Here is a 24,299-nt window from a genome sequence, read left to right as displayed (position 1 = left end):
TCTGTCTAGCAGAGGACAGCTACAGGTTCTGGTGTCCACTTCCACTGGAGTGGGAATATCAGGGAGCAAAGTGAAGTGCCTTCTTGCCCCACAAACCTTCAATTTTTAGGACTGAATGCATTGCTTTGGCAGCAATGTCAGATTGGGCAGTGAGACTCCCAGTCTAGGACCCATACAATAAACTCCTTGTGTTGCGACAGGTTGTTGTAATACTAGACAAGTGGTCAGGTCAAGCAGAACCTTCATGAAAACTGCATGTGGCATCTGAGTTGAGCTATACTGCTGGTTATAGGTATTCCATATTAGGATTATTTCAGTGATGGATCTCAAATTACTGCTTCTCTCCCTGCCGCATTTTTCATGCACTATGGAGCATTATATATAACTGCCTCAGTTAGAATGGAAATAAAATGATCACATAGGATTTGCGGGAAAACCATTCCTAATAGAATACTAGATAAAGAATAAATAAAACAAAGTGTGATGTAGCATCATTTTATTTAAAGTTAGATACATAAGAACTGACATTCATGTCAGATGTCATTTTGGTGGACTTTTGCTTTGCCATTGTTGACACTATTCTCTCCACCTTCTACAGAACTGTGCTCAAAGATCTGTGAACTTCATATTGTAAAGAATAACAGCAGCTATGTTTGCTTTTATAGGTAAGACGTCAACAGCACTGATGCTTCAAGGGATGTGAGACAGGCCACATTTTATTTAGAAATCCAATAAAATGTTACTAAACTATTTTTAAAGACAAAGTGTTTGACCTTGTAGCCCACTTAAAACTTAAGAAACATGTATTTACACTGGATATTTTTTGGTTTTATGAACCTTAAATAAAAAGTCGTCATGCAAAAAGCTTTATTTTGTCTATTGATCTTCTTTTGGTAATTCAGACCATTTTCAGTTCCCTAGAACTGTCCTTAATATAATGCATAGACCATCTATGCATAGACTTTCTATGCAAGATTTCTCATAACATTTGAGCATTGGACTGTCCCCTAAACTGTTCATGGAGATCATGTAGCTGGGGTTTGAACCCAACACTTAAGATTTGGGGGAAATCTGAAGAAATTAGAATTTTTGCCACAAATCCATTAAATGTGTTAGAATAAAAATGTTTAAAAATACTTTATAGAAGCTCCCGTGGCCTTCCCTTTGTTATCTTATCCTCCCCCAAATCCTAGCTTTCTGCAATTGTTGCTGAGACTTTTCTGTAAGTGATCTCCTTAATAAGAACCGTCCAGTATTGCAGCACCACTTTTCTGAGTGCTGTATTTATAAAGGAAAGCATAGGTTATCAAAAGAGATTATGGCACCTCAAGTATGGAGTTGATGGGAAAAACAGTGAGCAATAGGTGGGTTCTATGAGAAAATTTCAACATTGTCAAAAACAGGTTTTCAGCCAAAAAATTCAGTTTTTCTAAAGAAAAATCCATTTTGGGGGAGAAGTATATATTTTTTATGAAAAAATTAATGTAAAAAAAAAAGCTGATAGACAATATGCCCTATTCTACTAACCTTTTTTCAGATGAGATCAAGGCATTGCTTTGTAAAGTGAGAAATGTTAATGAAGGAAATACAGCAGAGAGAGAAAATCATTTAATTGAATGCAATGTATTTGGAGTTGTCCTCAAACATATGTCATATTCCAGTCTTTCCTCCCCACCATATTGTATAGGTGGTTAACAGATATATAAAATGATTACTGTTCATTAATATAATAATGTAGGAAACAATAGTAGGACCTGAATAAAAGAGGTGACAGCCATTTCTAATAATTGAGTTTGTGATTTATCAAGCAGTGTACACTTCACAGTTGTGAATTTGCTGTACATCCTGTAACCATTTGTTTTCGGTAGAGATTAGCGTAAGCCTAAAACCTCAGATCTAAACTCCAGGGACATTCAGCTTTGGATCTGAAGGTTGAGATTCTCATCTATCATTTGAGCTGGGGCTTTAAGAACGTAAAATGTCATGAGAGTGACAACACAGCTTTAGTAATGTCTACAAGATGTGTCCTCTAGTTATTGTTCACTCTGTTAAAGCTCTATTCTTAGAGAGAAGAATCATTTTCCTGAGCCACTAGGTACCACAATATAGGTATGATGAGAGACAATTTTGGTCTATTTGTGCTTCTTGACTGGGAAGGCATAGGTAAGTGTGAATTCAGTGTATATTTGGCAGCTAGGATACTCTGACCATTTGAACAGCTGCTTAATGCATTCTCTCATGTAAGGTTTGTTTGCTTTCTTGCTTGCCAGGTTTGGTGTATGTAGCATATGAAGCCTGAAGTGGATGGGCCAGTGGCAGTATGAGTGGGTTTTATATAATTCTGGTGAAGTGAGAATCTGCCTCAAGCAACAGAAGTGGGTAATGTTTGATAAAATTGGGGAGGGGGTCCATTTCAGAATGGCCATCATTCCTCCTGAGGAATATGGGAGATCACTGTTGGAAACTAAGCAGGGTTCAGAAGATACCAGTGAATGTATGAGAGGACAGAAAGCATGTTCTTTAAAGGTGACCTGCAATTTAAAAAAAAATTAGGTTATGCCCCCTTTTGTTTCTTTATAAAGTAGCAAGAAGGCCTGAAAGGACTCTTCTTGTTTACAAAGTTTTTGAATAGCTTTTTTTTCTACTTTAGAAATACCAGGCATATGGACTTCCCTGGTTTAGCCGGAGGACCACTGCGAGGTCTCAGAGCATGTTTATTGTACACTCTAACATACTTAATTGTAGGGGCATGAGATCTTGGTAACTGAAATTAAACTGTAATTCTTTGTGTTTTGTTTTTAACTATCTGACTAAAAATCACATCCTGTCTTATTTGCTTAATTTTCACTCTTTATTCTTGTGATGTCACAATTACGCTCATTCTCCAGTCATCTTAGTCTTTCATTCTAAACTAGGTCTCAATTTCTAGTGCAATACGCTAGGATGGGGAGAAAAAAATCCCACCTTTTAGGCTGCCATTAGCCAACATAAAGAAGCAAGAAAGAGCACAAACCCCAATTTTCATTCTAAAAGGCCTCTGGAATTTTATATTCTTTTGTTTGATCTCTGTGAGGATTGCTTATGTCTTCTACCATCTTGGCTGATTATTTCTGGAGGCATTACTCCTAAAAAGGTGCACACCCAACAGTGTTGCTATAGCATTGGTTAACATGAATTAGTTGTTGCTATTATACAATTCCTGGAGCGACTGCTATCTGGTTGTAGTTCTAGTTTGAATGATAAAACCCTGGGGATCTGTTTCAGAGGGACCACTGATAAGCATAATAATAAAGAGTACTTGCCATTCACATGTGGTGAAGTCTCCTACATTCACCCATCTCTAAGTGCATTGGGGATAAGGTATTTGGCCCACATTGCACTGCACTCTATAATTATTTGAAGAGTTCGGCAATAAACTGGATCTACACTTAAACTCTACAAAATCTCCATGTGACACATAGAGTTTTTGAGCTGAAGCCCACTTCAGATCTATGTTGTGTGATCTCATATCTTCTTGTGTGATAACACATGGCTCTGTAACAACAACAGAAATATTATTAGAATGTTATAGAAATCCAAATGGAAAAATCCTATAGTGAAATTGAAGGAGATCTCATGATAAAATAATTAAGGGCCATTGTGCCCTCTGTGACTCTCATTGAAGCTCGTTGGCTTCAATATGTGATGTAAATGTGATTCCAAGTAGGGAACTTTAGTCCTAGGAGAAAGCAAACAGTTTTTTCCACTTTCTGAAAGTCACTTACTACAGATGATTAGTGTTACCTGAATCTGAATTTAATGGGTAATGTCACTGTTTTTAGACTATTTGCAAGAAGAGTGCAGCATTCCTTTTAGTGATGAAGCAGTAAGACAATAAAAGCATGAAACTAATGGAATGTTTTCTATCTACAATTAAGTGCCTTTGCCTAGCATAAAATAGAAATTAGGAACTATTCCAAATAAAATGTATTTGAAAAAAGTGAAAAGAAAAGGAGTACTTGTGGCACCTTAGAGACTAACCAATTTATTTGAGCATAAGCTTCCGTGAGCTACAGCTCACTTCATCGGATGCATACTGTGGAAAGTGTAGAAGATCTTTTATACACACAAAGCATGAAAAAATACCTCCCCCCACCCCAATTTCCTGCTGGCAATAGCTTATCTAAAGTGATCACTCTCCTTACAATGTGTGAGATAATCAAGTTGGGCCATTACCAGCACAAATACAGGTTTTCTCACCCTCTGCCCCCCACACAAACCCACTCTCCTGCTGGTAATAGCTTATCTAAAGTGACCACTCTCCTTACAATGTGTATGATAATCAAGGTGGGCCATTTCCAGCACAAATCCAGGGTTTAACAAGAATGTCGGGGGGGGGGGTGTTAGGAAAAAACAAGGGGAAATAGGTTACCTTGCATAATGACTTAGCCACTCCCAGTCTCTATTCAAGCCTAAGTTAATTGTATCCAATTTGCAAATGAATTCCAATTCAACAGTTTCTCGCTGGAGTCTGGATTTGAAGGTTTTTTTGTTGAAGAATTGCAACTTTCATGTCTGTAATCGTGTGACCAGAGAGATTGAAGTGTTCTCTGACTGGTTTATGAATGTTATAATTCTTGACATCTGATTTGTGTCCATTTATTCTTTTACGTAGAGACTGTCCAGTTTGATCAATGTACATGGCAGAGGGGCATGGCTGGCACATGATGGCATATATCACATTGGTGGATGTGCAGGTGAACGAGCCTCTGATAGTGTGGCTGATGTTATTAGGCCCTGTGATGGTGTCCCCTGAATAGACATGTGGGCACAGTTGGCAACGGGCTTTGTTGCAAGGATAGGTTCCTGGGTTAGTGGTTCTGTTGTGTGGTATGTGGTTGCTGGTGAGTATTTGCTTCAAGTTGGGGGGCTGTCTGTAGGCAAGGACTGGCCTGTCTCCCAAGATTTGTGAGAGTGTTGGGTCGTCCTTCAGGATAGGTTGTAGATCCTTAATAATGCGTTGGAGGGGTTTTAGTTGGGGGCTGAAGGCGACTGCTAGTGGCGTTCTGTTATTTTCTTTGTTAGGTCTGTCCTGTAGTAGGTGACTTCTGGGAACTCTTCTGGCTCTATCAATCTGTTTCTTCACTTCCGCAGGTGGGTATTGTAGTTGTAAGAATGCTTGATAGAGATCTTGTAGGTGTTTGTCTCTGTCTGAGGGGTTGGAGCAAATGCAGTTGTATCATAGAGCTTGGCTGTAGACAATGGATTGTGTGGTGTGGTCAGGGTGAAAGCTGGAGGCATGTAGGTAGGAATAGCGGTCAGTAGGTTTCCGGTATAGGGTGGTGTTTATGTGACCATCGTTTATTAGCACTGTAGTGTCCAGGAAGTGGATCTCTTGTGTGGACTGGACCAGGCTGAGGTTGATGGTGGGATGGAAATTATTGAAATCATGGTGGAATTCCTCAAGGGCTTCTTTTCTGTGGGTCCAGATGATTAAGATGTTATCAATATAGCGCAATTAGAGTAGGGGTGTTAGGGGACGAGAGCTGAGGAAGCGTTGTTCTAAGTCAGCCATAAAAATGTTGGCATACTGTGGGGCCATGCGGGTACCCATAGCAGTGCCGCTGATCTGAAGGTATACATTGTCCCCAAATGTAAAATAGTTATGGGTAAGGACAAAGTCACAAAGTTCAGCCACCAGGTTAGCCGTGACATTATCGGGGATAGTGTTCTTGACGGCTTGTAGTCCATCTTTGTGTGGAATGTTGGTGTAGAGGGCTTGTACATCCATGGTGGCTAGGATGGTGTTATCAGGAAGATCACCGATGGATTGTAGTTTCCTCAGGATGTCAGTGGTGTCTCAAAGGTAGCTGGGAGTGCTGGTAGCGTAGGGCCTGAGGAGGCAGTCTACATAGCCAGACAATCCTGCTGTCAGGGTGCCAATGCCTGAGATGATGGGGCGCCCAGGATTTCCAGGTTTATGGATCTTGGGTAGTAGATAGAATATCCCAGGTCAGGGTTCCAGGGGTGTGTCTGTGCGGATTTGATCTTGTGCTTTTTCAGGGAGTTTTTTGAGCAAATGCTGTAGTTTCTTTTGGTAACTCTCAGTGGGATCAGAGGGTAATGGCTTGTAGAAAGTGGTGTTGGAGAGCTGCCGAGCAGCCTCTTGTTCATATTCTGACCTATTCATGATGACAACAGCACCTCCTTTGTCAGCATTTTTTAATAATGATGTCAGAGTTGTTTCTGAGGCTGTGGCTGGCATTGTGTTCCGCACGGCTGAGGTTATGGGGCAAGTGATGCTGCTTTTCCACAATTTCAGCCCGGGCATGTCAGCGGAAGCACTCTATGTAGAAGTCCAGTCTGCTGCTTGGACCTTTTGGAGGAGTCCACCTAGAATCCTTCTTTTTGTAGTGTTGGTAGGGAGGTCTCTGTGGATTAGTATGTTGTTCAGAGGTATGTTGGAAATATTCCTTGAGTTGGAGACGTTGAAAATAGGGTTCTAGGTCACCACAGAACTGTATCATGTTCGTGGGGGTGGAGGGGCAGAAGGAGAGGCCCCGAGATAGGACAGCCGCTTCTTCTTGTTAAACCCTGGATTTGTGCTGGAAATGGCCCACCTTGATTATCATACACATTGTAAGGAGAGTGATCACTTTAGATAAGCTATTGCCAGCAGGAGAGTGGGGTGGGGGGAGGTATCTTTTCATACTTTGTGTGTATAAAAGATCTTCTACACTTTCCACAGTATGCATCCGATGAAGTGAGCTGTAGCTCACGAAAGCTTATGCTCAAATAAATTGGTTAGCCTCTAAGGTGCCACAAGTACTCCTTTTCTTTTTGCGAATACAGACTAACACGGCTGTTACTCTGAAACTTGAAAAAGTGTTAACTAAACCAAGCTCTGAGGTAGGTAGAGTTTATTCAGGAGCTGTTCAGTGTCCTGTGAGATGTCAAGCCCATTCAACTGGGTTGTGGGCAGGCAGCTACAAGTGCTCTTCCCAGGTAGTGAGTGATGCTGTGATGCCTAATTTGAGGTAATTTAGGTGGCCCCTCTGTTGGACAGAGTCATGTGGAATCCACAGGGAGACGGAGGTGGTGGTGACAGGGAGGGGCATACGAGGGATGGTTTTGGGAAAGGGGCAAAATGAGGGAAGCTGCCAGTTTTACAAAAATGCAGATAATCACAAAAAATGTTGTTTTTTTCTTTTTTCCTGTACATGGCAGCCTTGAGAAGTGATAGGGAATTACACTGCTCCAAGGTGACAGGGTTGCTATATTCTAGAGGTTCCTCTATATCCTCAACCACCCTTTTTCCTGTCCCTCTTCCCAGCTCCCACTGATCCACCCTTGCCTTCCTACCCCCGCTGTGCTAGACTTCCACGCCTGCACTCCAACCACCATCACTAATCCCTCTTTCAGTCCCCACTGGCCCCTGATTCCCATCAATACCCTTGTCCCTACTGGCTCCGGTAGCATGCCAGCTACCTTGGGTATCCCCAGGCCCTCTTACTTCTCAGATTTGTGGCAAGTAAGTTCTTTCTTCCCCATTCCTACTCCCACTATGAGGGGAAATCAACAATTTTTTCTCACTGGTGGGAAGTATCACACATGGAGCTGCTGAAAACTTTGTAGCTACAGTTTACTCCACCTGCAGCACTATGATTGTAATACACCACTGGCTATGGAGGCAGCATGTAAACAGAGCAATAGCCCATTCCTTCATGATATCCTGATCCTTATTAACTCTGCTGGTATGAATTTGGCTTCTTATAGGAACTTTTTCCCCCAACGTACTGTTCCGAGGACTAGTCTTTTTCATTTGGCATAACCTAAAGTGGTCATTTTGTAACTGGCTGCTTCTTGCTACATCTTCATTCCTTCCAGTTTGTCAATGTTCTAAACTCCTTTTTCCCACCCTTAGTTATGAGGGGATGGCACATTCTCACAAGTGTATTTAAAAATACATTTTTATTCTTTTAAGCTTGCTTCATCATCCTGCTAGAACCATCACATCAACTACCAGATAGTCAGATGGGAATGTTAGTCTGGTTAGAATGGCAGCAGGACTCCTTCATGCTGGATATTTGGCTATACAATGTTCTGGCTCTTTGCCGTAGGTAGGAGCAAATATGGTTTAATCCAATTAACTTCACTCTGTCCTTTCCTTTTTAGCTGATTTGTTAATCATAAAGCTAGTTTGAAAATTACCATTGAAACATTTTAAATGGAAAAGTGGGGAGATAAATTTGTAAACATTTTCATAGAAATATTTTCCCAGACTTTGACCAACTCTAGTTAACTATGCTGTTAAATCTACATGTCACTTAGTTTTTTTTAAAAAAAAGTCAATGCAATGACAGCTTTGAAAATAAATTTCAGCTTCATGAAAAAGAAATGACAAAATAGTAGCTAGGAGATCATGGTTTATAAAATTAAATTAGTTATAAATTAAAAACTTTTTACTCCTGAATATTTTTCTTACCTAAACAAACTGGTTCATTTGTCCAGATTCCATTGTAACAGTATGATTTCCTTTCTCCTTCTATTATATAATAATGCTGGCATCTGTATTCTACAGAAGAGCCAAATGCATACTCCTTTAGCGATAAAGTAGTTATGTCTCCGTTCTCAATAGTAGGTGGACGGCCACACTTTTCCCCAGTTCCTAAATGAAAATATCTGTAGTTATGATTTTGTACAGATACAAATGTTTTTGGCTTTGCTATTCTATATGTAGCATGCTGATGGCACCAGTACAGTAACTCCCCACTTAACATTGTAGTTATGTTCCTGAAAAATGCAACTTTAAGTGAAACTATGTTAAATGAATCCAATTTTCCCATAAGATTTAATGTAAATGCGGGTGAGGGTTAGGTTCCATGGGAATTGTTTTGGGGCAGACAAAAGGCATTATATACTGTACAGTACTGTGCTGTACTGTGGTTGGGAAGTGCCCCTGGCTTACCCCACACAGGCACAGCCCGCTGCAGGCAAGGACGCTAGGAAGCACCTTCGCAGGAGCAGTGGCAGCTTACCCAGAGAAGAACAGGCCCTGACTTTGCTGGGGGATGCTCCAGGCTCACCTCTTCCTGTCCCCGCTCCACTCCAGGCCTGCTCTTCCCACCCCATCTCCTCTCTGGAGTATGCTGCATCCCCGCTTCTCCCCTCTTCCCCCTCTGCCCTAAAAACCCCCAAACTCCTAAGCGCTGCCAAGCAACTGTTTGGTGACTCTTAGGACTTTCTGGGAGGGAGGAGGAGTGGAGATGCGGCCCTTCCCCGTTCCTCCCCCTCCCTCCCAGCACTTCCCCCACCGCCAAACAGCTGTTTGGCCGTGGGGGAAGTGCTGGGAAGGAGGTGGAGAAGAGGACCTTGTGCAATTCTCCTTTGTAAAGTTGCTGCTCTTCCACAAAATCTTGCATGCAGTGGACAGAGCAGGCAGCCAAACGACGTTATAAGGGAGCATTGCACAACTTTAAATGAGCATGTTCCCTAATTGAGCAGTGACCTAACTTTGAAACAACGGTAAGTGGAAGGACGTTAGGTGAGGAGTTACTGTATTCATCTGTCACAATGCTCTGAATTTTTTGGCTTTTCAGGCCTAATCCAGCTCTCACTGAAATCAATAGTTTAGTTATGGGGCAAGATCAAACTGGTATACATTTAAGCAAGGTCCTAAATGCTACTCTAACACACAGTTATACAACATCTATGGTCATAAGTTCCTTTATTTTGGAAATCATGGAATAAACTGCATTGAATTGGTCATTAATAAACATAATCTGCACTCTTAATCCTTTCAGTTTTGTGCACATAATCTACATGACTGGTTTAGTTCGCTGATCTAATTGATCCAGGATGATACCAGAAAATTCCTTCCTGCCTTGCAGTTACCTAAACTGCCAGTTTTACAAAAATGCATGTAACCACACAAAAAGTTTTTCTCCAGTATTTGGTGGCCTTGAGCAGGCATGAGAAGTGATTAAGGAATTACACTGTTCCAAGGTGCAAGGTTTGCTATATTCAGTCCTAGACAAGTAGTTCCCAGATCGCTTGGGCTATAATCCCATCTGAGCTCCTACAGGGCTTGGGTGAATCACATCTTTACACATGGAAACTTTGGATGAAACATCAGGATCTCACGGGAGGTCAAATGTTGCATTTGAGCTAAATTTCCATAGTAAACAAAGTATGTTGTTATGAGTCTGAACCCTGCTTGCCTGACACCGAACTTGTGTGAGGAATGGGACACCATGCACATGAGCCTGGCCTCTGGCAGGTAGCCTAAGATATTCAGGCTCTAGGATACTAAATCCCTGGCTATTTTCAAGTATGGCAAAACCCTCCCACCCTTCAAATGAAAGGATTGTCGGGAAAGTCCAGGTTGAAACTCCGCTTTAAGTAGGTTACTCCCTGGTAGAGAAGACCAAGGCATTTTCTATGGGTTTCAGACCTGGACTGTTGAATTAATGTTGAAACTCTCCCCCTACTTCTGTCTATTAAATAAAGCTTTTTGTCTCTGTAAAAGGAAACATATGTTTTTGAAAGAAGTGGGCTTTCTGCCCACGTTTACCTTTGTCAGTGTTTCACTGGACCAGCTTGGCTGGTGCCAGAGTTTTTAAAGCTATTTGCTTAATTAAATAGAAACATGAAAAGGGTGATTTTTTCAGGAAGTCCTGAATTACCAAGTCCCAAATAAATCTGAAAGGAAGACTGATTTGCTTAACTGTGCCCAGAACCAACATTAACCCACTACACGTATGCTCCCTTCCTTATTGCTCAAATGTATTTGAGGAAAAGAACTGATATAGAACTAAGTACATTTACCAGATATACAAGTTGGTAAATCCATGTGTCCATCTACACACTTGACGAAGTAGGGGATTTTAAGGTCAGAATGTTCACCACAAAGAAATTCCATTGTTTGGTCACTTTGAATCAATACTGTACGTCTTCGGCCATTGGACAGAAGCAATTTTTTTGTTTCCAGTTGTTGCCTTGTGATAATACATGGAGCTTTAAATAGAAAAGAGTTAGACTTTTTATCTACTTTTTGTGCGTTGCTATCTCCTCCCACGTTAACACAGTACTGCAGATTCCATACTACTAGAGACATCTTCCCTTTTTGTTTACCACACAGAGAATGAATGATGCTTAACAAAGAAAAAGTGGACTACTTTCAAAAGTTGTTAGATCAGGGAACTGTAAATCACAACTCCCATGTTCTAGTGCCACCTCGACTATTAATTTGCTGTGTGGTCTTGGCAAGTTCCTTAATTTCGTTGCCCCAGTTTCTCCATTCTTGTAATGGGGACAGTAACTTCCCATTGTTAAAGAATGTATGAAAGGTATTCTAATATAAAGTATTGTTAAGCAAAGCCAATAGGATACTGTTATCTACGCTTTCCATACCAGATAATCTGCCATTTACTATCTATCAATTAGATAGTCCTGTTCACTGATCAGTATTCAGCGCTATCTAAAATTAAATAGTGTATGATGCTTCAGCATGATCCTTTGATACCAGTGAAGTCAATGGGAATTTTGCCATTGCATTGTATGGGAGCAGGATCAGAAACTATGGGAGTGCTGGAAACATTAAGTAGCCACTCATAGAATAGTATCCATTATTAAATAATACTATGAGACAAGAGCGGGACATTATTCCCTACCTACTTTAGTCCAATGAATTAAGAACCAAAACATTATCCTACCCAAGCACTTTGGAGGAGGTGTCCATTTTTCTCCACTGCACGTTATCCTTTCAGGTCCCGCCAGAGTGTATCCTGGGTAGCATCTGTAGTGAACAACATCACCCTCCTGATATTCTGCTTTCTCCCCACTGACAATTTCTGCCAAATCGATGTCAGGTGGATGTGGACACACTTGAACTGCAACACACACATGTGTTAATCTATTACTGATGGGGGTCGAGGGGGAACCAAATTGAAGCAACAGTGTTGCATCAATTTTATGTGGTAAGTTCTTTGGGGTAAAAATTATTTCTTATGTTAAATGCTGTAGAATCACAATGAGGCTCTGATCTTGGCTGGGGTCTTTGTGGCTAGAACAAAACAAATAATAATTAATGGGGGATATTTCCATCATCAAAATTGATGAAAATAAAAGTCTGATGTGAGAACTTCATGAATGTTCGATCGGACTTGCGGAAACACTGCTCCTCTCATTTTCTGTGTTAGAACATTATTTTCGATGACGTACATCCATAGGAAGAAGCTCCAGTTAATTGACATAAGAAAAGAAGTAATATTGTTTGTTTGTAATTAATATCTTGATCTTAAAGTTGATACATCATTAAGTGATGAGAATAGGTGGAAGGGGATCTAAATACAAGTTTAAGCTAGGCTATGGTGATCTAATTTACACCACTGTACAACATTATCTTTGAATATGGGTCATATTCCTTATAAGCTTTCCACATCACCACATTTTCTTATATTTCTAAGGCCCGGATCTGGCACCATTACAGTCAGTGAGAGCTTTGACACTGACTTCATTGAGTACAGGATCAAGCTCTGAATGAATAGCAGATATATTTTACGGTATGAAGAATGCCTTCCTGCCTCTCTGTTTGGGATAATTGCTTAGAAAGGCAAGTCCTCCTCAGCACTCATGTTGATCCAGAACACCATTCTAGCCCTTTCCTTGGAGGAGGCAGAATAGCATTCCGGTATTTCTGATAATTGTAAAGTAAACCAATGATTATTCATGCTAAAATATCGGAATTTTCATTAGTGCGCTTTTTCAAAAATCCTGTATCACAACCCTACTAATTCCAGCTTTTTGCCAGCATCAGTTTATCAAAAAGACAAATGATAAATTGTCTACTTCATAAATATGTAATGCTGTCAGAAAAAGGGTGTCAAAGAGTGCGAAGGCCTGGCTTGTCCATACGTGAAGAAGTGGCTTGCAAAGCATCAATCTGCGGAAGACACAAAATCACTGAAAAAGATACCTGAAGAGGCAGCACAAGCAGCAAACTGATATCGTATTTGGGTAGACAATGAAGAATATGGTGTGCGTACATATAGCATCTTTCAGGTGTGCAATAAAAACGTACATTACTATTATAAGAGATTCTTGCTGTTGAAATTGTGTGTTCTGGCACTTCTTTTTTTTAGGATTCAAACTGTGGTTCTTCTTCATTTTAGGTACTGTGAGAAATTTTACCTGGTTTTGTATTACCAAACTTGAGAGTTTGGTATCTGTTTTAAGAACACATTACACTCCACATTATTTATACAACTGATTGATTGAAAAACCATCAAGTGTTTTAATAATCAAATAAACACAATGTGTCTGAGGGGAAAAAAGAACTAGCAGAAGTTAATCTTAAATGAAAGCTTTCTTACCAGTACATGTAGGTACTGGAGACCAGCCTTCAGAGGTACAGGTAGTTTCATTAATTCCATTTTCAGATTTATATCCATGATTACATTGAAAGGTTGTTTTTTCTTCAACTTTGTCCACTATTTTCCCATTTTCTATCCTTCCGCATTGTATTGCTGAACAACAACAGAGCAACATAACCAAAAAGACTATTGCAGATAATATACAGGAATTCATGGTGTACTGTATACAACATATTGTACTACCATAATAGTTAGCAATGCATTATTAGTAGAGCTAGTCAGTTTAGAAAAATAAATTTTTGACCTTTGTTTTCTCAAAAAGCACAAAATATTTTGTGAAAAAACTTGATTTTTATGACAAGTTTATTTGAAAATTTTTGAAATGTCAATGAAATTTTTTTTTGAAAACTTTAAGCATTTTTTGAACAGGGTAAAATTGTTTTTAAAGCACCTGGACTTTCTACAGTGACTTACGCACTCAGGACCCAGAGTCCCATTGGCTTTCAGTGGTAGTTAGGAGCCGAGGTGTCGAAGTCACTTTGAAATTGGGACTTAGGCTTTAACTCACATAGGTGTTTCTGAAAACATTACCCCAGATTCTCTAGATCTAATTAAGTCACTGACACAAACTCAAAGTTAATTATAGCTCATATGAAAGTACTGGAAACATGAGCAGACAAAAACTCTGTTGACACTTAAAATACACCTATTCTCAGGGTCCTTGATTAAAACATGGTCGTTCTCTAAACTGAGTACGAACATGGTTGCAATATACAGCATAAACTGGACATTATCTGTGTTTTGTAACTTTGGCTTGACTAAGTGAAGGCAAATTGAAAATTCTCACTAATGAGCAAATTCCTTTTTAAAACAGGAAGAGAATCCAAATGTAACTACCAAGTACATTAAATTATTAGAGTTTATGCAATGCTCCTGGAGACTATCTTTCTATATGTTTGTACAGTGCCTAGCATAACAAGCTCTGAACCTGAGTGGGGCTATTACAATACAAATAATAAACAATAATACTGATAAAGTGCAGAGAAGGAGCTCTCTTCTCTAAAATAGTTGCTTGATTTACTCAAGTTTTTTGAAGGATTAGGATTGAATCTGTTCAATAATGCTAGACGAGGTAATGCTGCACATTACCTGTAGTACTTAAAGGCAAACACAATGACAATAGTGCTCTGAAGTATGTTGTTTTTTCATTTAAAATCTATGGTTAAGATTTTTCAAATCTAGACAGGATTTTAGCCATAGAAACGTCCCATAAATTAATGGGAATGATGTAGCTAAATCCCCTCACTGGCTTTGAAAAATTTCATTCCATATTTTGTTTTGTTTAATCCCTTCTACAGTATCTTGCTGCCAACCTACTCACCAAAATATAGGTGCTACATTAGTTTTATTTTTATAATAGCACTATTTTGTCTAATTTTGAACATGTTTTTGGCTAATTTTTGTGCAGTCCTAATTTTTCTTTTAGACTGTGTTTGTGATATTATCAGTGTACACATATATTGCATTATCCCTAAAAGGTGACAAAACTAGTTAAGAAACTGTATGGCATAACAGTGTAAATGTAATGGAAAGTCGTACAAAGTGAAGTGTAATGATATTCAAAGAATCATATATGTACTGAGTGTGTATAATTTTCTGCTATCGTTACTGTATCAGTTTTGGTCACTCTGGAGCAGGTGTTGTGACAATTTGGAGAAGTGGGATGGATAATTTGAGTTCTGGTTGACGCTATGAAATTGTTATGAAGTTGCTGTATCAGAGAATGCTTCCATATGGATGTGGAATCCACCATTTGCTGACAAGGCTGTAAGCCGGGGCCGGCAAACTTTTTGGCCAGAGGGCCACATCTGGGTGAGGAAATTGCATGCAGGGCCAAGAATGTAGGGCAGGAGGATGGGGTGCGGGAGGGAGCATGGGGTGTCAGAGGGGGTGTGGTGTGCAGGAAGAGGCTCAGGACAAAGGGTTGGGGTAGAGAAGGGGTGCAAGGTGTACGAGGTGGCTCAGGGCAGGGGTGCAGGGAGGAGTGCGGGTGGGGGCCTCAGGGCAGGGGGTTGGGGTCCAGGAAGGGTTCTGGGTGCGGCCTCCTGCCCGGCGCTGCTTACCTTGAGCAGCTCTGGGGTGGCATCAGCGTGCACTGGGGCCAGGGCAGGCTCCCTGCCTGCCCTGGCCCCGCACCGCTCCCAGAAGGGGCGGGCACCACATCCCCGCAGGCTTTGGGGGAGGGGGGTGCAGAGGACTCCGTGCACTGCCCTCGCCTGTGAGTACCTTCCCCGAAGCTCCCATTGGCTGCTGTCCCCCGTTACCAGCCAGTTATTCAAAAAGCAGCTTCCAGGGTGTATCATAGGGCCATTACAGATTCAGCCCAATCTTCTCTACATCTACAATTATAATTGATGTTAATGATGACCCTGAGGCCCTGCAAGATCTTGAAGTGCCTTCTGAATCATCAAAAATTAAATTATGTTCAGTATAGTTTTAGTATTAAGTGTATTTTTAGTGATCATAGAATCATAGAATATCAGAGTTGGAAGGGACCCCAGAAGGTCATCTAGTCCAACCCCCTGCTTGAAGCAGGACCAATTCCCAGTTAAATCATCCCAGCCAGGGCTTTGTCAAGCCTGACCTTAAAAACCTCTAAGGAAGGAGATTCTACCACCTCCCTAGGTAACGCATTCCAGTGTTTCACCACCCTCTTAGTGAAAAAGTTTTTCCTAATATCCAATCTAAACCTCCCCCACTGCAACTTGAGACCATTACTCCTCGTTCTGTCATCTGCTACCATTGAGAACAGTCTAGAGCCATCCTCTTTGGAACCCCCTTTCAGATAGTTGAAAGCAGCTATCAAATCCCCCCTCATTCTTTCTCTTCTGCAGGCTAAACAATCCCAGCTCCCTCAGCCTCTCCTCATAAGTCATGTGTTCTAGACCCCTAATCATTTTTGTTGCCCTTCGCTGGACTCTCTCCAATTTATCCACATCCTTCTTGAAGTGTGGGGCCCAAAACTGGACACTGTACTCCAGATGAGGCCTCACCAATGTCGAATAGAGGGGAACGATCACGTCCCTCGATCTGCTCGCTATGCCCCTACTTATACATCCCAAAATGCCATTGGCCTTCTTGGCAACAAGGGCACACTGCTGACTCATATCCAGCTTCTCATCCACTGTCACCCCTAGGTCCTTTTCCGCAGAACTGCTGCCTAGCCATTCGGTCCCTAGTCTGTAGCGGTGCATTGGATTCTTCCATCCTAAGTGCAGGACCCTGCACTTATCCTTATTGAACCTCATCAGATTTCTTTTGGCCCAATCCTCCAATTTGTCTAGGTCCTTCTGTATCCTATCCCTCCCCTCCAGCGTATCTACCACTCCTCCCAGTTTAGTATCATCCGCAAATTTGCTGAGAGTGCAATCCACACCATCCTCCAGATCATTTATGAAGATATTGAACAAAACCGGCCCCAGGACCGACCCTTGGGGCACTCCACTTGATACCGGCTGCCAACTAGACATGGAGCCATTGATCACTACCCCTTGAGCCCGACAATCTAGCCAGCTTTCTACCCACCTTATAGTGCATTCATCCAGCCCATACTTCCTTAACTTGCTGACAAGAATACTGTGGGAGACCGTGTCAAAAGCTTTGCTAAAGTCAAGAAACAATACATCCACTGCTTTCCCTTCATCCACAGAACCAGTAATCTCATCATAAAAGGCGATTAGATTAGTCAGGCATGACCTTCCCTTGGTGAATCCATGCTGGCTGTTCCTGATCACTTTCCTCTCCTTTAAGTGCTTCAGAATTGATTCCTTGAGGACCTGCTCCATGATTTTTCCAGGGACTGAGGTGAGGCTGACTGGCCTGTAGTTCCCAGGATCATCCTCCTTCCCTTTTTTAAAGATTGGCACTACATTAGCCTTTTTCCAGTCATCCGGGACTTCCCCGGTTCGCCACGAGTTTTCAAAGATAATGGCCAATGGCTCTGCAATCACAGCCGCCAATTCCTTCAGCACTCTCGGATGCAACTCGTCCGGCCCCATGGACTTGTGCACGTCCAGCTTTTCTAAATAGTCCCTAACCACCTCTATCTCCACAGAGGGCTGGCCATCTCTTCCCCATTTTGTGATGCCCAGCGCAGCAGTCTGGGAGCTGACCTTGTTAGTGAAAACAGAGGCAAAAAAAGCATTGAGTACATTAGCTTTTTCCACATCCTCTGTCACTAGGTTGCCTCCCTCATTCAGTAAGGGGCCCACACTTTCCTTGGCTTTCTTCTTGTTGCCAACATACCTGAAGAAACCCTTCTTGTTACTCTTAACATCTCTGGCTAGCTGCAGCTCCAGGTGCGATTTGGCCCTCCTGATATCATTCCTACATGCCCGAGCAATATTTTTATACTCTTCCCTGGTCATATGTCCAACCTTCCACTTCTTGTGAGCTTCTTTTTTATGTTTAAGATCCGCTAGGATTTCACCATTAAGCCAAGCTGGTCGCCTGCCATATTTACTATTCTTTCGACTCATTGGAATGGCTTGTCCCTGTAACCTCAACAGGGATTCCTTGAAATACAGCCAGCTCTCCTGGACTCCTTTCCCCTTCAAGTTAGTCCGCCAGGGGATCCTGGCCATCCGTTCCCTGAGGGAGTCGAAGTCTGCTTTCCTGAAGTCCAGGGTCCGTATCCTGCTGCTTACCTTTCTTCCCTGCGTCAGGATCCTGAACTCAACCAACTCATGGTCACTGCCTCCTAGATTCCCATCCACTTTTGCTTCCCCCACTAATTCTACCCGGTTTGTGAGCAGCAGGTCAAGAAAAGCGCCCCCCCAGTTGGCTCCTCTAGCACTTGCGCCAGGAAATTGTCCCCTACACTTTCCAAAATCTTCCTGGATTGTCTATGCACCGCTGTATTGCTCTCCCAGCAGATATCAGGAAAATTAAAGTCACCCATGAGAATCAGGGCATGCGATCTAGTAGCTTCCGTGAGCTGCCGGAAGAAAGCCTCATCTACCTCATCCCCCTGGTCCGGTGGTCTATAGCAGACTCCCACCACTACATCACTCTTGTTGCACACACTTCTAAACTTAATCCAGAGACACTCAGGTTTTTCTACAGTTTCGTACCGGAGCTCTGAGCAGTCATACTGCTCCCTTACATACAGTGCTACTCCCCCACCTTTTCTGCCCTGCCTGTCCTTCCTGAACAGTTTATAACCATCCATGACAGTACTCCAGTCATGTGAGTTATCCCACCAAGTCTCTGTTATTCCGATCACATCATAGTTCCTTGACATCACCAGGACCTCCAGTTCTCCCTGCTTGTTTCCAAGGCTTTGTGCATTCGTATATAAGCACTTGAGATAACCTGTTGATCGCCCCTCATTCCCAGTATGAGGCAGGAGCCCTCCCCTCACAGACATTCCTGCCTGTGCTTCCTCCCGGTATCCCGCTTTCCCACTTACCTCAGGGCTTTGGTCTCCTTCCCCCGGTGAACCTAGTTTAAAGCCCTCCTCACTAGGTTAGCCAGCCTGCTGGCAAAGATGCTCTTCCCTCTCTTCGTAAGATGGAGCCCGTCTCTGCCCAGCACTCCTCCTTCATGGAACACCATCCCATGGTCAAAGAATCCAAAGCCTTCTCTCCGACACCACCTGCATAGCCATTCGTTGACTTCCACGATTCGACGGTCCCTACCCAGGCCTTTTCCTTCCACAGGGAGGATGGACGAGAACACCACTTGCACCTCCAACTCCTTTATCCTTCTTCCCAGAGCCACGTAGTCCGCAGTGATTCGCTCAAGGTCATTCTTGGCAGTATCATTGGTGCCCACGTGGAGAAGCAGGAAGGGATAGCGATCCGAGGGCTTGATGAGTCTTGGCAGTCTCTCCGTCACATCGCAAATCTGATCTGAGTGTAGGCCATGCGCTGCCCATAGTGATATATAGTGTCGTAAGATAACCTACTGTATAGAAAACATTACACCTAAATGTGTACACCTAAGTGCTTCAAGAAGCCAAGCTCTCTGCAGTGCTGTACTACTACGACTATACTTTATCCATTTTATTGTATTCTAATTCTTTTAAAATTTGGTATTCCATGGGTAACTATAGCTCTTAGTTAACTGGAATTTTTGATTAACTTGCACCCCCCATTCTCCCAACATGCCAGATAACAAAACTTTTACTTTTTACATATATTGTTCTTCGTTTTTGTGATGCAGCTCATTTGGTGGGGGAGCTGTGGAAAACAGTAAGAGAGTTTGCCCTCTACCTTCATCTCTGTAATTACAGCTGATCCGTGTTGCAGAGTTGCTTCCTGGGAACTTGGCATTGGTGTTTTGCTGAGAATTCTGAAAAAGGGGGTTGACTGAGGTGAGTGCCCTTTGTGACTGTTCTGTTCCAAGACTGGTGTATATAATGAAAGTAAATCAGCAGTATACTTACCCATTGTACATGGGCTGTATTTCAGTACATCTCGAGTACTATTAAAAACTGCAATGTATCTCTCTTTGAAGGACAATATAGAAGAAGTTAACCTTATTTAAAGCTCACTTACGAATGCATCTGGGTACAGGAGACCATCCTGAAGAAGTACACTCAATTCTGTTGTTGTCATTTTCTGCTATATACCCGGCATTACATTCAAATGTTCTTTTTCTTCTGTGGAAGAAGGAACCTGGCTTTACCCTCCCATTTTCTATGTTACCACATGAAACAGCTGAAAGCAAAGCAAATGCATAAACTCAGACATTCTGTATGTACTCTGAAATCTCTGGTTGAATATTCTGCTGATATTTTCTAACACAGCATAATACATTTAAAGAGAATGAAAAAGGAGTTAAACTTGGTTGGAACCATTTGGAAAAGCTGAGGAACATCTTCTGGGTGAAACAAAATGAAAACTCTCCTAGTAAAGGTTTAAAATGAAAACACTGCCATGGGTAACTAGCAGTGGAATTACTAGTGAAAGTTAATTAAGACACACAAATAGGCAAAGCAGTTTATATAACATGACTTTTTTTAAATTGAGCTCTCACCATTGCTAATGAATCTTGCTTGCTGCCACGATTTCCCCAAAATGCACTAATGCAAATATGGTTAGGCAGCCTGAACATATGGAGAAGCACACACGGTTGTGGTAGCGGAGAAGTTGCTGTGTGAACGCTAGAGCTAAGGCAAAGAATGGATTTTTCATCTTGGTGACAAAAAATGTGTTGGATTGAGCTAAAAATGTCCCGTCCCCCCCCAAAATTTGCAGCCAATAAAAATACCCCCAAAATTGTTTTGGGTTGAACAAAATGTTTCATTTAAATTCTGAGCATAGTGGAACACTTTTTTTTATTTTTTAAAATAAAATGTAAGAATTTTGAAACAAGGCCTTCTTTTTTTTAGAATCAAAAATTGTAACCCAAAAAAAGTCCCAAGAAATTATTTAATTTTTTTGAGACTTTTTAAAGGTTTTTTATTTATTTATTTTTTTACTGAAACAATTTGGCAAAATCAACACAAATTTGTGAAATGTTGCAGAGTTGCTGAATCTGCATTTTTCACTGAAAGCAGTTTTGGTTGAATGATTTCACCCAGCTCTGAAGACTAGAACTCAACCTGTGGTTGGTGGAAGTGGGTGAGATGAGCATGTCAAGACTATATCACCAATAACTTAGTGATGCTTAATCTCTGTGAAATATTATGGAAAAGGGACAGCAATGATGCAAAGAATTGTGCATTTCTGGCGTATTCAGCTGGTATAAACTAGCTAACAGCTAAATTTGGAGAGGAAGAATTTTCTGTATAGCTGTTACACAGACAAAGTGACAGTTACTCCATTAGCATCTTCAAAACAGGCTCTGCCCTTGAAGCAGCATCACTGCTTTACCTTGTCCCTCAGTCGTACTACCAAGTCACCATCCACTTTTCCTACCCCAATAGGCCTAGGTGGTGGTATGTGCTAAAAATCTTTTCCTTCTAGTTATCTCTGTACCTTTACGTGATCTTTTGATGAGTCTATATTTTGTTCATATCTTAACATCTTACCTAATGCAGTGGAGCACGCCCATAATACCAGAATGGCAATATATCCAAGTTGGGTCATCTCTGTGCCTCAAAAGCTTGGCCCGCAATTTTAAAGTGCTGGTGTAGTGTAGTGCTGTGTCCTGGACTCTGTCCTTACCAGTGTCTTTTAAAAGCTGACCTATTGTTTATAATCCCTTCACTGCTGGGCCCCACACTCTGTCAATATTGCATCACAAATGTATGCAAATTTTAATTTAAAAGCAGTCTTAGTTGTTCAAAAAGATCAATTTCTTCCGGTAATTCCCCTCCCACGTTTCCTTGAGCAAGTGAGCCAACTGACTCCCATCCAGCTGTATGGGCTCCAGGTCAGTAAGGTGCTTAGGAGCTAGGACAGGTTTTAAATCTAAGTATTATGGTATCTGAACAAGACTGATCTCAGCTAGGGTGAATACAGTGATAGATCCCACTGTCCCGATCTAATGCCTGTTGAAGTCAATGGCAGATTTCCTGTTGATTTTAATGAGTTTTGGATCATGCCAACTAAGTGGAGAGAAATTCAGTGTAATGCAAAAGAAGCACTTACAATAATTTGGACTGTATTCTTCATAAAGCTCAAATAAATTCTCTCTCTCTACCTTGATATTTAAGGTGAGGTGGTGGAGGAGATTAATACTCAGTCTCCAAAAGCATTTGTTGAGAGCAATATCCAGAGCCAAGTGCAACAGTACATTAGCCTTCAAAAGTCCTTAGTTTACTTTGTGGAGCACTGAAATGATATTGCTCAGCTTTAGTGTCATTCATGCATCCTAGATTTTCTGTGCTGTGCACTAAAAATGATTAAAATATTAAATTGGCTCTAACTATATATAGTGAAACCTGTACTTATTAGGCAATCTCCTGTCTTAAGACCATCCTGAAGTATCTCCAGACATGAAGAGTGCAATCATCTTGTACCTTCATTAGGAGGTCACCCCCTGTTGAGCAACTAATTTTTTGTCAGTTACTTGAACAGGTTTTTAAAACAGGCTACACTGCAATTTGATACTGAGATCATAGGTTGGGACTTTCATCTTTTACACAACCAAAAACAGCATGAAGAAACCACGCAAGCACAGCGGGATCCCAAATAGCCATGTTTATGAAAAATATTAAAAGCATACAGGGCCTACCTACAAAGATACTGATGTTCTGATTGAATTTTGATAGCTTCAAAAAGATAACACAGTTAAGCACCACTAGAGAGCTCACAAAGTATTCAAATGGATACTACCCTATACACTAGCAGGAGCCTGGGTTCAGTCCAGGCTGGAGGCTCACCTTCCCCTTTCAGACTGTTTTTTCCCATGGCCACTGGTACTATACATTTTTTACAAATAGTGGGAGAGAGGAGAAGAAGGTTGATAGAGTGGGGAAGGACATGAAAATAGACTAAAATTCGGCACCCAAGGAGGTTAATGAGAGTTTTTCAACTGATTTTAGTGGAGCCTGGATTTTACCCTAACAGTCAAGGCTTAGGGCCAGATTGCAAATGTATTTAGGTGCCTTGTTCTTTTTGGTTTCAATGGAACTTAAGTACCTATGTGCTTTGGAGTATCCAAGTAGGAATTTATCTGAATCTCTGTGAACCTAAGTCCCTCTGAAACCAAAAGCAGTTTGATGCCTAAATACCTTTAAAAACTGGCTCTTAATTGCTCTTTGTGAAATAGTCATACTTAAGAAATACTTAGAGCTAGGCAAATATTTTTGAAAGCTGATTCATTAATACTTTCCCAAATAAAATTGGAGTTCATGTTCGCTGTTGAATGTGTATTGTTACATTTTTGTTAACAAATATTCAGAAAGAAAGTGTCTATTTGTGAAAACATCTTAAAATCCTGCAAGCTTTACAAATTGTAACACAAATGGTTATGAAATTCACTTGATATGTGTTTTGTTAGTTTTTGCTATTTGTTACTCATTAACCTCCTTCTGAAATGTTTCAGTCATTGAATCGGTGAGCAGAAACAACAATGTGGTTTCCAAAAGGAGGTCAGGAGTTGTCATGCATGATCTGACCAATAGTCCAGCTAGCGTAACATACTGTTCCTGGCAGTGGTCAGAACTTCAGGGGAAAGTTTTAAGAAATCCCATAAAGGGCAGGCAATTACAGAAGAATTTGCTCACAGAGGAAATTTCTTTCTAACCCCCAATAGTTGGATTTATGCCCTGAAGCATGTAGGTTTATATGTGCCCAATCTAATGTTCATTGACGGAAAGACTTCTTTTCACTTCAGCGGACATTGGAATAAGTAAAAACAACAAGGAGTCCTTGTGGCACCTTAGAGACTAAGAAATGTATTTGGGCATAAGCTTTTGTGGGCTAAAACCCACTTCATCAGATGCACAGAGTGAAAAAGACAGTAAGCAGAATATATATTCTAGCACATGAAAAGATGGGAGTTGCCTTACCAAGTGGGGGGTCAGTGCTAATGAGCCAATTCAATTAAGGTGGAAGTGGCCTATTCTCAACAGTTGACAAGAAGAGGTGAATACCAAGGGACGGAAAATTACTTTTGTAGTGCTAATGAGGCCAATGCAATGAAGGTGGCCCTTTTCCAACAGTTGACAAGAAGGTGTGAGTATCAGCAGAGGGAAAATTAGTTTTTGGAGTGACCCATCCACTCCCAGTCTTTATTCAGGCCTAATTTGATGGTGTCTGGTTTAGAATAAGTGTTCTAGCTATGTAACTGTGGATGCTTTCGTTATTATGGAGGTGCTTGTCATGGGTCCATAGTTAAGATGGTGTTGGTATTTGTGCTGAAAGCAGGACTAAACCCACTTTGTTGCATAGTCTAAATAGTAATTTTGCACTAAATTTGGCTCAGTTTTTCTTCATAGGCTAATTGAAATTTCTACATCACTTCCTTGATGACAGATATTTTCAGGTTTAT

At 41.3% G+C, this 24,299-nt stretch overlaps 2 protein-coding genes across 4 annotated transcripts in view; one reads left to right on the top strand and one right to left on the bottom strand.

The window, feature by feature from the left end:
- The window catches only part of LOC140915987 (coagulation factor XIII B chain-like), a 46,141-nt gene extending 45,329 nt beyond the window's left edge, over window positions 1-812 (top strand). Inside the window, exon 12 of the mRNA XM_073356731.1 lies at window positions 666-812. Within this exon, the coding sequence (XP_073212832.1) occupies window positions 666-669 (4 nt within the window). The 3' untranslated portion in view covers window positions 670-812. The remainder of the gene's footprint in view (window positions 1-665) is intronic.
- CFHR2 (complement factor H related 2) lies at window positions 496-21,517 on the bottom strand. 3 transcript variants are annotated; one of them, XM_073356732.1, is made up of 7 exons: window positions 21,391-21,517; window positions 19,913-20,074; window positions 13,353-13,505; window positions 11,694-11,870; window positions 10,807-10,995; window positions 8,465-8,647; window positions 496-3,534 (listed from the first exon to the last, which is right to left on the bottom strand). In XM_073356732.1, the coding sequence occupies exons 1-7, from the start codon at window positions 21,446-21,448 to the stop codon at window positions 3,341-3,343; spliced, it is 1,116 nt and encodes a 371-aa protein (XP_073212833.1). In that variant the 5' UTR covers window positions 21,449-21,517; the 3' UTR covers window positions 496-3,340. The 3 variants fall into 3 exon arrangements, with proteins under 3 accessions (XP_073212833.1, XP_073212835.1, XP_073212834.1); XM_073356734.1 differs by lacking the exon at window positions 21,391-21,517 and adding an exon at window positions 19,628-19,706 and having other exon boundaries at window positions 19,913-20,059; XM_073356733.1 differs by lacking the exon at window positions 13,353-13,505.
- Between the last annotated feature and the right edge of the window lie 2,782 nt (window positions 21,518-24,299).

The sequence above is a fragment of the Lepidochelys kempii genome, chromosome 8, assembly GCF_965140265.1.
Source record: "Lepidochelys kempii isolate rLepKem1 chromosome 8, rLepKem1.hap2, whole genome shotgun sequence".
Lineage (NCBI taxonomy): Eukaryota > Metazoa > Chordata > Testudines > Cheloniidae > Lepidochelys > Lepidochelys kempii.
This window is presented reverse-complemented; position numbering and strand designations above follow the sequence as displayed.

Coding starts and splice junctions, on each gene's coding strand:
- CFHR2 (XM_073356732.1), bottom strand. CDS start 21,448: ATGACCCAACTTGGATATATTGCCATTCTGGTATTATGGGCGTGCTCC. Junction 10,996..11,693: donor ACCTCCTCCAAAGTGCTTGG/GTAGGATAATGT, acceptor TTCTATTTAAAG/CTCCATGTATTATCACAAGG. Junction 3,535..8,464: donor AAATGAACCAGTTTGTTTAG/GTAAGAAAAATA, acceptor TTGTTGTTACAG/AGCCATGTGTTATCACACAA.